The 15,000-nt window shown below is 38.5% G+C and overlaps 1 protein-coding gene across 1 annotated transcript in view; it reads left to right on the forward strand.

Moving 5' to 3' along the window:
* LOC122356250 (adhesion G protein-coupled receptor A3) overlaps positions 1-15,000 on the forward strand; it is a 75,301-nt gene that overhangs the window by 32,220 nt on the left and 28,081 nt on the right. The window contains 2 exon segments of the mRNA XM_043254783.1: positions 11,048-11,237; positions 11,468-11,676. Of these exon segments, the coding sequence (XP_043110718.1) occupies positions 11,048-11,237; positions 11,468-11,676 (399 nt within the window).

A 15,000-nucleotide genomic window follows, 5' to 3' on the forward strand; every position in this document is an offset into this window, starting at 1 on the left:
TAATTATACTGTAAAATTTTAATTTATAACGTAGTATATTTCTGTCTTTAAAACATCAAATTAAAAAAATATATTATATTATTATTATATTATTATTATTATTATATTATATTATTATTATTATCACAAATATATCAAAATACATAGAATATATCTCAGAAATATATTAGTTATAAATTAAAAAATATATATATTTATAAAATTGAGATGTGCTGTGTATAAGTCTATACATTTATTTATTATCCTTTCATTTGATAATTTCACTAAGCTATATCACTATTATTTTGCAGCCCAATTTTTTATTCACTTTTACATTAATCAAATTACATCAACTAATCATATTAAATCATATTAATGCAAAAGCATTGATTGTATAATTTCTTGAATTCAGTGTTAAACTCTGTCTGTGTTTATGAATGGAGATGTGGAGGGAGTGTTTTATGGATTGTATTGATGAAGTGTCACTCTGAGAAAGGTCATCATGTGAATATGACGGGAGCCGATGGAAGAGAGATGAAGGATGAAGGAAGGTCGTAGAGATAAAGCAAGTGCACCGCGGTTAGTAAACACGAGCTGCTGTAATTACCAGTGCATCTAAAACACACACACACACACACACACACACACCCAGAGCTGACCGTGAGTCCTCAGGATTCAGTGACAATAGAGCTGATTTCTACACACTTAATATACTGCATTCACTTCATTTAACACATACCTGTGATACTTTTTTTTATCTGAAAGTAATGACCATCACTATGTGTGTGTGTGTGTGTATGCACATATATGTATATGTATGTATATGTATATATGTGTGTGTATATATATATGTATATGTATGTGTATGTATATATATACATGTAATTCAGGATATTTTTTTATTTTGTGGGACAAGAGGACAAGGAGTCCTAGGTGTGCTACATTAACATATAACTGCATATAAATGCATAATTTCTGAAGAGAAAATATTTGACACTTTACCATATTTTTTTGCATTAAATGGACACAACCCTTTTTGGAAACTCTTAGATGAATTAGATAAAGGAAAGATGTGTGTGTGTGTGTGTGTGTTCGTGCATGCATATATATATATATATATATATATATATATATATATATATATATATATATGTATGTATATGTGTGTGTGTGTGTGTATGTAAACGTTTACATAAATGTTTTTTTTTTTTGCATAATTATCATATAGCTGATTTTTTTGTTTGTCATTTCTGAAGCTTTAAGACATTTTAAGGCACTTTGGCATAACCTGTTTAATTATTCACTTCAAAATATCATTATATATAGCAAAAAGAGCACCACTAACTTTCTCTCGTTTGACTTTTTCTGAAGCGTTTTTATTCTTGCCGGTGGTTTCTGCGCTCCGTTTTAGAAAAGCTTCCTAACGTTTCTCTGTCTTCAAGAAGGAACATCATTAAAACAGTCCCATAAATACGTTTGATCTAAAGCGCCTCCATTGCACGTGATAATTTAGCCATTTTAATGTAAATCAATGCAGGATGATGAGTTTGAGCAGTGAGCTGTAGAGACTCCTCTTTTCTCCTCCAGCAGCAGCACGTGTTCAAAAGCACTTTCTGATGTGCCATATAAAGGCTTTTCTCTACAGAGATGATGAATGAGGAGAAGCTTTAGTGATGTATGTGTTTAAAGCACGTCAGCGTGAGGAGAATCTGAAGAAACCGGGTTGCGCTGCTGGAAATCCTGCACCTGATTTGTTGTTTCCGGTCAAAAATGACTGCGTATACATGCTTATTGAAAAATTGCTCATAAATGACTCATTTCTAGCACGGGTTTAGCGTTTCTTTGTGGATGTGATTGATCGCAGAGCCTCGTTGATTGATTTGCGCTCATGCACTTCGGTTTTTTTCCGTCCTTCACAGATGGATGCTGCTGAGATTTAAGTCAAAAACGTATAAACAACTCAATCTGTATCGAATGATGAAATGAACAGAGCGATGTAGAATCGCTGGGCGGGGCTAAGCAGGTTACGATGATGAATCGATGGGCGGGGCTAAACAGGCAGCTTTGTTAAAAAGGTGGGCGGAGCTGAACAGACAGCGATGTAGAATTGGTGGGCGAGGCTAAATGGGTAGTGATGATGATGATGAATCGGCGGGCGGGGCTAAACCAGCAAATATGTTAATCGGTGGGCGGAGCTAAACAGAGCAATGAAGAATTGATTGGCGGGGCTAAACGGGCATTTATGCTAAATTGGTGAGTGGAGCTAAACAGCGATGTAGAATTGCTGGGCGGGGCTAAACAGGTTGCGATGATAATCGGTGGGCGTGGCCAAACAGGTTACGATGATGAATCGGTGGGAGGGGCTAAACAGGCAGCTATGTTAAAAAGGTGGGCGGAGCTAAACAGTCAGAGATGTAGAATCGTTTGGTGGAGCTAAACAGACAGCGATGATGAATCGGTGGGCGGAGCTAAACAGAGCGATGAAGAATCGATTGGCAGGGCTAAACAGGTGGCGATGAGTTAGTGGGAGGGGCTAAACAGGCAGCTATGTTAAAAAGGTGGGTGGAGCTAAACAGTCAGAGATGTAGAATCGTTTGGTGGAGCTAAACAGACAGCGATGATGAATCGGTGGGCGGAGCTAAACAGAGCGATGAAGAATCGATTGGCGGGGCTAAACAGATGATGAGTCAGTGGGAGGGGCTAAACAGGCAGCTATGTTAAAAAGGTGGGCGGAGCTAAACAGACAGTGATGTACAATCCATGGCTGGGAGTAAACAGTAAAGTAGAATTGGTGGGCGGGACTAAACCATCAGCGACATAGAATTGGTGGGTGGGGCTAAAAAGATAGTGCTGCAGAAGTAGTGGGTTGGCTCTAAACAGCAAAACAGAATTGGGAGTGCAGGGCTGAACAGTGATGGAGAAACAGTGGGCGGGACTAAACACGCAGTGCGGCAGAGGCAGGCTTTTATCTTCTGTGGACGTGTAGTAAAAATAAGCTCAGATCAACGAGGCCTACGATCAATCAGTTCCAAAAAGAAGAAAAAAAAAAAAAACCTGCGCTGATTGAAAGAAAACAAGTCAAGCTAGAATGACAGTAGAGCTGAAAGATGAAAGACACCAGAAACTGCTTTGAGAATTGGGGATCTACTATGTATTGTGTCAGCAAATTCAGAAAATCTTTTAGTCCAATGCGATAACATTAAATGGCATTTTTGCGCCAAAATGCCCAGAACGCGACATAAGATCCGGCGTTTGAGTGAACGAAAACTCATCCGCCCGTATTTGCCTCCACAGAAACTCGACAGTAAGTTTGCTTGTTCTGTTTGATTAGCATCAGTTTAAGAGCCCTCTGAGATGAAAAGCTGAAAAACTTGGACTGAATCATGATGGCTTTCGCTGGTGTTTAGGATGAGAGATGTGAATCAGACTCCAGCTGCTGTGAAAGCGTGCAAGATTTTCAGAACTGAGAAATCACAGACTTTCTCAGCTGTTTTTCATTTTGAGGATGAACCCAGTGTTGGGGGAAACGCATTAAAAGTAATCAGATTACTTTTTCAAGTAACTAGCAAAGTAATGCATTTCTTTTTTTATTTTACAAGTTACGAGGTACCTTTTCAAATAAGTAACTCCAGTTACTTTGCGTTATCATTTATTGATTGAAACCCATGTTAAGAAACAGTAAAAATCAGCTCGGGTTATGATGCAAAAAATGTTAAAGAATACAAATACACTGCAAAACATTCCCCTAAAATGCCCGGTAAAAAAATTGAAGCTGTGGAAGTGTACAAAAATAAATTTTATGTTAAATTTACAGTTAAATACTGTAATTTCATGAACTGATATAATGTTAATATACCAGCCTATTGAACGGAAATCTGTAAACCAAAGCCCATCACAAACATTAAACTAAAATATGCATCAAACATTAATTTAACAAAATTACATGTAACATACAACTCTAAAAAACTAAGAAGGAACAGTTATTTCGAAGAAAAAAACAGAATTTGAAATGCAATGCAATGCAATCAGGTTACGGTTTTCCCTGTACATTTTACAGGAATTTACCGTTAACCATTTAACAGGTTTTATTTATTTATTTTATGCATTTCACGTCATTTTATTAATCAGTGTCTTAGCTGCTGACCTTCAGTGAACTCATTTAACCAAACTAATAAGCAAAATGACCTTCTTTTGCGTTCTTTTAAAAGTGGTGCGTTTACTTTTCCTCCAGGCTTTTGTTGTAAAAGGACTTTCACGTTTGACAAAAATCTATATATATTTTTTTTATAATAAAAACAAACGAGCAAGCCCAGCCTAGATCTAAAAAGCAACGCAAAAGTTGTGTGATGCATTACTTTCCAGAAAAAAGTAACCAAGTAATGTAATTAGTTTACTTTTTAAAAGAGTAATGCTATGTTGTAATGCCTTACTTTGAAAAGTGATTTTCCCAGCACTGGATGAACTCATGAGAGGTGGTTTGTTGTGGTTTGGGTCTGGTTTTATGTTTCGTTACGGTGTGGTTCGGTTCGGTTCGGTTCGGTCGAGTCAGTCTCAGTAATGTGTTCGTTGGCCTCGGCTGCTCTCAGAAACATGACAGTCGTTTCTATCTTCATATCTATGTCTGATTTTGCAAATATGCATTGCATGTTTTTTTTGGACACGTTAAACCATAAAAAACCGACAGCTTATAGACAGTAATGGAAAAGGTGCGACTTTAAAATGAATTTGAAAGCCCCTCACCAAGGCTACATTTAATTATTCAAAAACACAGTAAAAATTTGAAAATATTTTCCTATTTAAATTAGCTGCTCTTTATGTGAATGCCTATTAATCTGTAATTTATTACTGTGATCAAATCTGAATTTTCAGGAAACATTATGAAACCGAAAACAGCTGAAGCCCAACAAAAAAACGCAATGTTGCTATTTTACTGTATTTTTAATCAATGTAAATCACTTAAATAGCAATGTATGAAAGCTTATGTGTGTTTTTTTATTTTATCATATCCATTTTCTCTGTAACAACTGTAAAAAAACAACTGTAATACGCTTCTACAACAAAAAATTATGATTAATGCTAACTTAAAAATTCATTTTTGAGTTAAGAATGTTTTCACTTTCCAGCCAAGTCATTTATTTATTGATTGAAATCATTTATCTTTTAAAACAGCATGCACTGGTAAATCGTGAATTATTGAAGTAAATGAGTCGGTTTTGATCTGGGGCCGAGGTTAGGAGATGATTATTGGTGTTACTGTAGCGCAGCCGCGAGCTTCGGGCGTTCACGCGCTCGTTTGCTGATGAAACTCATCGAAGCTCTCGGGGATCTCGACGCGCCAAAGAAAATATCGACTGCTCTGGAAAACAATGAGCGCATTTCAGATCCAATCACAGGTGGAGATGTGACGAGGCTTCTAGTAATCACATGAAAGAGATGTGTGAAGCAGTTGCAACAACACCATAAATAATTGAGCGGCATTAAACTCATAGCGCTGTGTAGAAACGACACGAGGCATCAGGAGTGGAGCGATCCGTCACTCCGAATGCATCTTTAGTTTATGCTTTTACGTAAAAATGTTCACGTATTATCTGGGAATTGAACTCGTGACTGCATCGTTGCTTGTGATGTGTTGAAATGAACACTTTAGAACAAGGAACTTATTACTTAATAACTTTTCCCTCGATAAATAATTTATAAATAATTAATATAAATTTTTTATTAATTAATAAATAAATAATAATATATTATATATTAATTTTTATATATAATATAAAAAATGTTTTAATAATAAATAAATAATAATTAATTTGCTGCTGATTTATAGTTATGCTTAATTAGCACTAATAAATGGTATATTCTAGTAATATGCATGCTAATGAGCAACTAGTCAAGAGTATTCGTAAAGGGTTACCGAATTGAGATACTTTTAACATTTATTACATATGTATTTAAAAATCAGATATATTTGTTATTGCCACGAGGTCTGGACGTCTGTAACTGTTTCATGTTCAAAGATAAAACTAGTTTTTCTCTGTGACTCATTTGCTGATAAACTCTTCATATTCCGCATGCCATGTGTGTTTCAGTTCAGACCGTTTTAGCGCGTGGTATGGAAATGGTCATTTGCGATATGTTGGCGAAGTAGCCAGCATCCGGGTTGCCAGATCCGTCCATTTTAAGAATTCGATGCGTCTTTTCCACTCAGTTTGACATTTTTGAAAGCTAATAAAGCAAGTTATGTCTTGTTTTATTTGCAAAAGATTTTAAATCACTTGGTTTATTTTTTTAGATATTTAATTTAGCAATATCTGGCAACACTGCATCAAAAAAGCCCGTAGTACGGATAGCGTTCGCTATCTTGACATTATCCGTCTAAGTGTTCTCAACATTAATGAAATACTCAAACACCAGCATGACGAAGACCTCTATGCTATCAAATATTCCCAAATCGTGTTAAATATAGCTATATAGCAATGCTTATTAATGGAAATTATAACAGGAACTCATTGAATAAGTCATATTTTGCACGAATAATAAACAACTGATAGAATTAACTTCCAAAATGTTTTTCTGTCTGTCTGTTGTGTTTATAAGTGTAAATTACAAGTGTTTATAATTTATATGATAATTTGTATTTGTTTGTTATTATAGCAATATTCTTTAACATCCTCTGAATATTCCCTCAGATCCGGTGGAGCTCGCTGGAAGATCTGTTCTTGCTTCTAGCCTTCAGGCAGACACAGAAACAGATTTAATTTAGCATCACAATCAATTCTAGTCAATTCCACAGCGTTCTAGAATACCTGTATAAAGTGGTTAGATCATGGAGGTGGATTAGTGAGGAGTTTGCTAGTCTCGTTTTTCAGTTTTCAGGTTTTCTGTGTTACGTTTTAGGTGTTTAACTAGAAAAAAACACTATAATATAATAACATTAATATTATTGGAATATAATAAATTACAGCAGACAAGCAGATCAAATAAAATGCAATATGTCCTGCAAAATTCCTGCAGAAAAAATCTAAATAAGACAAAACATAAAAATAAAATAAAAGTAAAGTAAATGTTATTATCTGCAAAATTAAATAAGCCGCATAAACGAATAAAAAAAGGAATGTTAACTTAGTCACGCTATTCAAAGTATCCTAAATGAAGAAAATAAAAATAGAATGAGTCTGAAAGCATCCCTAAATGTTGAAGCGGAAATGAAAATACATCAAAATAAACAAAACCACAGAACATAATGAAATTTATTAGAATAAAACAAAATAGGCAAAGACTATTGCCTTTGAATACCGAGTGAACATGCCAGGGAGTTTTTAAAAAGTAAGATAAAATTAAATAAAATAAAATAAAATAATTTCAGCTGGTAACCATGGTAACCTGTTTTCCGCTAGATAAAATAACAAAACAAAAATTAAAGTAAAATTCATTTAAAACTATAGATTGTATATATATATATATAAAAAAATTTGCAATAAACCGAATGTATTTTGTAACACACACCTTTTGAACATTTTTGGCCTTCGTCGTCATGCAGCTGATTTGTGTTTTGAGTGCTTCCGTCTAAGGTTTCCTGGAGTCCGACCAGTCCTTCGATTACCCGCTGACTGGAGGGTTTCAGGAGGAGATCCCTGCTGGATAATTGATGCTGAACGCTCTCCGGAGGCTCCGGTCCAGGAATCACGGAGCTGAATGATGAAACTCGTCTGCTTTCATCACGTCGGCTCGAGCGCGCAGAATGATTCATAAAAGCAGATGAAAGCACTGGTATCTGTGGGAAATTGATGGCAGAAAAGACTTCTTTAAATAAACCGGGAGCTTCATCCATCCTGTTCCTTGGCCGGTCTTTATGGGCTCCATCTCTCACGCCGTGCTCTTTTTTTAGTCCTCTAATGATAAGCAAGAGTTATTTGAGATGAAATCTTCCCTTTGACGAGCGAACCTGGGCTGGCTTTGTGCGTTCGGTCTCTTCTGCTCGCGAGGACGGCATTCGTTGGATCAGAGATACGTAGAAATGTTCGATATTTTTGACATTTTAAACAGTGGGATTTATTTTCAGCATCATTGCTCAAGTCTTCAGAAATATACTGATTTACTGCTCGAGGAACACTTCTGAAAACGGTGCTTTACGAAAATTAAATTGATCAAAAGTAATTTTAATGCTTCTTATTATTTAAATATGCCCTGTTCCTTTGAGTTTTGCATTCATCAGAGAATGCTAAAAATATATTTATTTTTTAAACATGCAAAAAAGCAGAAACGCATTTATTATAATAGCAAGAAACGTTATTAATAATTAGGCACTAATAATAAATAATCGAGCACTTATAAAGTACTTAAATAAAATAAAATATGCATCCGTGCGCTGAATTAAATTGATCGCAGTAAATATATTTATAATTCTACTAAAAAAGCTGTTTTTTTAATTCATGAAAAAAAACGTGGGAAAAAAAATTGACTGGAATAATGCTGAAAATCACAGAAATAAATTACACTTCCACACACGTTCACACGGGAAACAGATATTTTAAACTGTAATAATATTTCACAATTTTTGCTGCGTTTTATTTCGCAACGCAGACCGCGTTTTCTATCCGAGTAACGCAGTTAAGTTCTGTTAAAAACCCGCTTGACCAGAAAGCACGTGTAAAAACCCCAAAGCCATGTACGTTTATGCATTTTGTCGATGCTTTCATCCAAAGAGAGGAAGACTATGTTGGTCAGAGAAAGTAAAAATCCACTGTTCTGCGTGAAAACTCCTCTTCAGTCCAAACATTGTAACGATGGAGCGGGCAGTCGGCATGACAACGCTTTTCTTCTTATCTTCCTCCGAGTAATGCAACACGAATTCTCCAAGTGCAGAAAAAGAGAGGAGAGCTTTGTAAATTAGTCTCTTTCATGCCGACGTTCCGCTCCTCAAAGAGCCGCTTCATGTTTGTTAAAAACTGCTGCGGCTTCCAGCTCTTTCGCTTTAGGCTTTACACAAATCAGCTTCGTGTAGCGCAAAGTCTGTTTGATTAAATGAGCTAATGAGCAGCACGCCAGCAACTCTTGGTTTTGACCCGTCTGAATGACGTCGGCCGCTTCGGACCTCCGTAATCAACTTAGGTGTTGTTTTCGGGTGGCGTTTAGACCAAAACTGCTTTATTAAAAGCTTTATTAACCCGTGCATGTTCTTTTTATCTCTAAACGGATCTGAATGTTACATACAGTACAAAAAAATACTGCATTTTGCATTCACTAAAAACTAATTTTATGTTACTTTTATGCGCGTCATCTCTCGCTCAGCATTGGATTGCATCGCCATTACAAACAGAATTTCATTATAGAAATATCATTTGCTGCAAACAGCATTCTCCTGAATAAAATCGAGCCCTTTTTAATTCATATTCTCACTATATCGTATTTTGCACTTTGTAATGCAACAAAAATTGTCAAGCCACTTCATTTTTGAAAGGATGAAATGGCTCCCGAGAGGCATATCAGTTTATCATCAGCGTCACCTTTGACTCGATCGCTAGTTGTTCTTTGTAAATGCTTTGAAACCTGACGAATGAGCCGAAGAAGCCGTTGTTTCCTGACGACCCCCGGCCGCTGTCCTTCGTCAGCGCTGATCCTCAGAAGAACCGAGCTTCTTCAGAGACGTCTTCGGCCGAACGCGTTCAGATAAAGCGTATGTGCCGGAGATGCAGTGCTGCATTGAAGAGCTGCTGGAATGTAATTGGGATGCTGCAGTGCACTCTGGGTAAAGGACGCTTTCAGCCCCAGCCGTGAGTCACGTATGGAAATCAAGCCGCGACTGAAGAGGCGCCTGGTTTTGTGAATGAAGCTCCTCGGAGCGGACGAATGCTGACGGAGGGCTTTCTGAGCTCGGTCTGGAAGCTTCTGGAGGTCCACAGCTTCTTCTGACATCTCTCCAAGCGTGGAAACCAGATTGTCTCTCTTCATGTTGTTGATTTAATGGGGTTTTCAGCCTGTAACTAAATGCACACAATGTTCAAAGATCATCATTCATTTATCGCATGAGAATTACACACAATTAATAGTGTATTATGTTTTTGAGGGTTTTTTTTTTTTTTTTGTATTGATGCATTTTGTGTTTTTTTACAAGTTGGACTTTTTTTCCGAATTTTTAATACATTTTATTATACTTTGTACGTGTTTTCTTAAGTGATTATGCAAAATGTTGAAAGAAAAAGTGACAACATTTTTATAATATAAAATTATTATTTTTCTTTTAGTCTAATACATTTTATGGGATTGCGTAATATTCCAAAATTAATAGGTGATTTATTATTTTTTAAATTGCAACCATTACAAGCGGCACCATCCAATGTATTATTTTACTATATATTTTTATTGGCAATTACTTTTGTAATATTTGTTTTTACTGTTTTTTTGTTGTTTTACTGTTTTTGTCATTTTTAGCAGTATTTTTTTAGCTGTTTTTACTGGGGTTTATTTTGTAATTTTTTTTTGTTTTTACTGTTTTTTTATTTTTATTTTTTTTTTTTACTGTTTATTTTGTATTTTTTTGCTTTTTACTGGGTTTTTTGTCATTTTTGTTGTTTTTACTGGGGTTTTTTGTAATTTTTGTTGTTTTTACTGTTTTTGTCTTTTTGTTGTTGTTGTTGTAATTTTTAGTTTTGTTTTTACTGTTTTTTTATTAAATCGTTTAAAGATGCTATGCAGTGGTTTTATTAACACTATTATCTATTAACACTATTTGTTGTTTATCAAGCTGAGTGCCGTTTCATTCTCGACCCCTCGCTCTTCAAACGCGCCTTCCCGCATTATCTGCTTATCGGTGTAATCCGAAATGTGTTTTCGAGGCCAAAACGGCGTGTTTTCTTCCTTCAGCCTTCAGCATCTGCAGCAGACACTGACACGTTCCCCGCTCTCCTAACAGATGATGCTGATAACCCCTGCGCTGGTGTTGTAGTGAGCTGCTCTGCGGCAGCGAGCCTCTGCCTCTCCAGCACTTTGCCCTTCTCTCTCAATCAGACGGGAGCTGACACGCGTCTGCGCATCTGATGCACATGTCTCACATGCCTTTCTCCGTTTGCAGAACGCGGTGGCCATCGCCTCCATACATTTCCCGCTGGCTGCCCCTCGGTCTGTGGAGAACTCCACCTGTAAGCTGCAGCTGATCGTCTTCCGCAATGGAAAACTCTTTCCGTGCACGGGGAATTCGTCGAATCTCGCGGACGATGGCAAGCGCAGGAGCGTCTCGACACCAGTTGCGTTCACCAAATTAGGTAAGGCTTTGCCTTTTGCGTCGCGTGCAATTACGAGAAAAGCGCGCGCGCGCAACTGTTGCGTTGCAATTGTGCACGAGTTGGATTAAGCTCGTCGGCGTGCGCAGTTCATCGCATTTTTTTTTTGACGTTCCGGGACGCGTGCATGCATCGGCTTCCATACGAACGCCGCGCTTGAGGACTTTCCACTCGGGTCGTTACTTGACGCAATGTGTTGCTCTCCTGTGCAGATGGGTGTAGCCCCGGGAGCCCCGTGCAGCCCGTTACCGTCGCTCTCCGGCACTTCTCGTTGGGTGTAGACCCCACCGCGGCATACTGGGATTTTGACCTGCTGGATGGACACGGCGGCTGGCGCGCGGAAGGCTGCCACATAACGGGCTCCGCGCTCAACACGACCACCATCCACTGCGCGCACCACAACAACCTCGCCGTGCTCATGGTAAGAGTCCGAGTCGGATTGTGGCTGCCGTGGAGGCGCGGAGCCAATGAAACACGGCGGGCATGTCGATAGCGGTGTTGTAGTGTTAATATCAGTGTTGCGAGGACGAATGGTGAAGGTGTGGATGTGCGCGCGACATAATGAGGAGTGACAAGTGACTAATGCGAATGCGATTCAGCGCGCGTTTGTGTGTGTAGCGCTTTTTCGCAAGGAGTGTCATCGTCTCAGGTCAGTGCATTGAGTTCCAGCCTTCAGAATAGCTCTTCAGAGCCCCAAAATCTCGGGTTTGCTATTGGAGTGTCTGTCATGATATGGAAGCGAGAATCTGCTAATACCGTCTTTACACTGCATAGCCGGCTCAGAAGCGGCTTAGGCAGCATGTAAAAAAATGGATTTGGTGTTTCATTCCGCACTTTTGCTCAGAAAGACAAAAGCGGGTAAAGGACGAGATTTAAGTCATCTGAAATGGTAAAATATGAGTCTAGAAACATGAAATTATATAGTTGTAAATAAAAGTAATGATGTTTTTTTTTAAAATACACAAAATAGAATTATTTAAAAGTTTTATTTATATATAACTATATTTATATAGTTGTATTTTAGATGTAATTTTAAAAACATGAAAAAAAAAAAAATATATATATGTTTTATTTAGAGTATTTTAATTTATATATATATATATATATATATATATATATATATATATATATATATATATATATATATATATATATATATATATATATGTGTGTGTATGTGTGTATGTATGTGTGTGTGTGTGTTTTAAGTTAACAAATAATCATAATATTACAAATACTAATAAATAAACAAAAAATAAACAAATACACGGTATCATCATTTTGAATTAAATAAAACCCTAAACGTGGCAACCTCTGAGTTTAAGGCGGCTCTGAGGCTGCATCAGAACACAGAAGCAGCATCAGAGCTGCGTGCTTTATTCCTGCTTTTATACTGCTCTGGGTCTTTCCACAGAATTTGGAGCAGCTTTGACTCGCTCGGTTCAGGCGCTGCAAGAATCAAACAAGATCCTTCAGGATAAACCGAAATCAATTCACGAAACAAACCGAGAATAAAAGAGTCTGCTCGTACCCGGCCGGATCTCACTCGATTCTTAAAGGATTCTCGACTCATCCCGTTAGGATTGCTTCCAATTATGATAGAAACGCCAACAGAAATCCTTCAGGATTTATTCGGCTAGGAAGGATCTCGGAAAGCCCTTATACAACAACTTTTCCTTAAAGGCTGGATTTGCAGGCTGCGCGTCAAACGCAGCTCGTTAAGGATGCTTCTTCTTCGGCTCAGCTTCGAGGAGAAGGACTGAGGCTGTAAGACGCTTTAAAAGCCTCAGGTAAACGAGTTATTAGCGAGAGCACGTCCCTCCATTCTTCATGGCGGAGCGGAGCGCGGCGCGGCGCTTTTACGCGCAGCTCAACGAACGCGTGAACGGCTCCATCGGTCTCCGCTCGGACTCGTGCTCGGGACATGTGGGATTTTACCGCGCGGAAGTGATTTGATGTGGATTTTGAGAGCCGAATGTTCGCCGACGAGTGGGACTCCATCGACTGGGAGGTCAGTGCGGCGCTTTACGAGTCCGAGCACGACGGCGAACGCGCGCGCGCGAGAGAGAGAGAGAGAGAGAGACCGGTGTTTCTCGCGGAACAGAGCTGGGGCGAATCGTATTTGAGACGATCGACGGTGGTCGCGCGCGGCGGCACGGGTGCGTGCTTTTCCGCAGTCAGCGATGCTTTGAACTTGACGCGTTAAAGGGAGGCGAACGCGTCGCATCGCGAGCTGTTAATCTGTGTGTGTGTGTGTGTGTGTGTGTGTGTGTGTGCGTGTGTGTGAGAGAGAGAGAGAGCTGATGCAGTCACCACACCCGCAGTCCGCAGTGTCTGAGAAAAAGAGGCTTTCAATCCGTTTGCGACGCGCGTTTGAACGCTCCCCGAACGCGTCGGCGCTGCCCGGATCGGGTTTGAACCTGTTGCTGGGTTTGATCTGCTGGAGATGTCCTCCAGAGCTCGACGCGGTCGTGTTAAACGCCAGGTTCACACGTTTCTGTCGGGCGTACATCAGAAATACATCGTATGTTTATTTATAGGTGCTGTAATTTACTGCATTCTGAGGCTCTCGAATGAATCCACCGCCTGCAAGCATGTTTTATTCCTTGCTTTTCTACAAAAGCATTCTGTAAAACTGGCAGTTTTGTATCCTAATCTGGTTTCGAACTTTTCTCTCAGATGTATTTTTAGTGTCTATTATTTTGCGATTTGCATGCAAACCAAATTTAAGGTTTTATGATGCTCGTTTATTACAGTTGATCCATCGTGGCAGAACGCATGGAGCAAAGCATCACTGTTTTAAAGCTACACTCAAAATCCAAATAGGCCTTTATTAGTTAGGCTAGTTATGATAGCTCATTAAATTGCTTAAATACAAACTTAGGTTTCCGTAATTTACCCACAAAAGTGCTTAAATCGTTGCAAATAATAAATCACCGAATTAAATAAATGCACGAATAATGTCATCTAAATAATCGAAACACGAATCTAGAAACATGAAAAAAAAAAACACAAAAAGTGCACAAATAATGTAATTTATTTAAAAGATAAAAATGACGTTGTGCGTGTGCATTAAAATATAAAATATAGTTTCGGAAACATTAAATAAATAGCATTAAATAGGAACGATTAAATAAGCGCACACATATTTTTATATTTAGATATAAATCAAGAGATTTAAATGCACCAATGGTGTCTTTTCAGTGGTTTCATAAGATTGAGAATTAGTGTAGGAACACGAAAATACAAATAAATCTAAAATATATGTAAAAATTAATCAAGTGCATTTGAAATATAAAAACCGGCAGCTTTAAAGTTAAAGTTTAAGGCGGCTCTGCATCGCTTTGCACACTTTTGGATTCCTTCTTTAGTAAGAACAGAGGAAGCGGACGGAGAGGTCACGACCTCGACCCTGTTCTGAGACATCCCCGAGGTCTTGAAGGAGAAGCTGACTCCAGGTTGTCTCACCTTGACGCCGTCAGACACCTGCTGCCGAGCGCTGATAGCGAACGCTATTGATTTCACCTTCCTGCTTCTTCTCCGCCGTCAGAGATGGAAATCTCGCAGCCGCTGATTAGTGCTGGTGTTCATCGGACTGACGCGCCGTCTTTAGTGTTCAGCCTGGAGGAACGGGATGCAGACGATAAAAGCCTGGTGCGACGTCGGCCTCGAGGGAGAATAGATTCACTCTCTTGAAGAAAGCGTGACCCGGAGGACCAAAGAGGTCTTGGGGTCAGGTTTTGAA

This window comes from Puntigrus tetrazona, chromosome 13 (assembly GCF_018831695.1).
Source record: "Puntigrus tetrazona isolate hp1 chromosome 13, ASM1883169v1, whole genome shotgun sequence".
In the NCBI taxonomy this organism is placed as follows: Eukaryota; Metazoa; Chordata; class Actinopteri; order Cypriniformes; family Cyprinidae; genus Puntigrus; species Puntigrus tetrazona.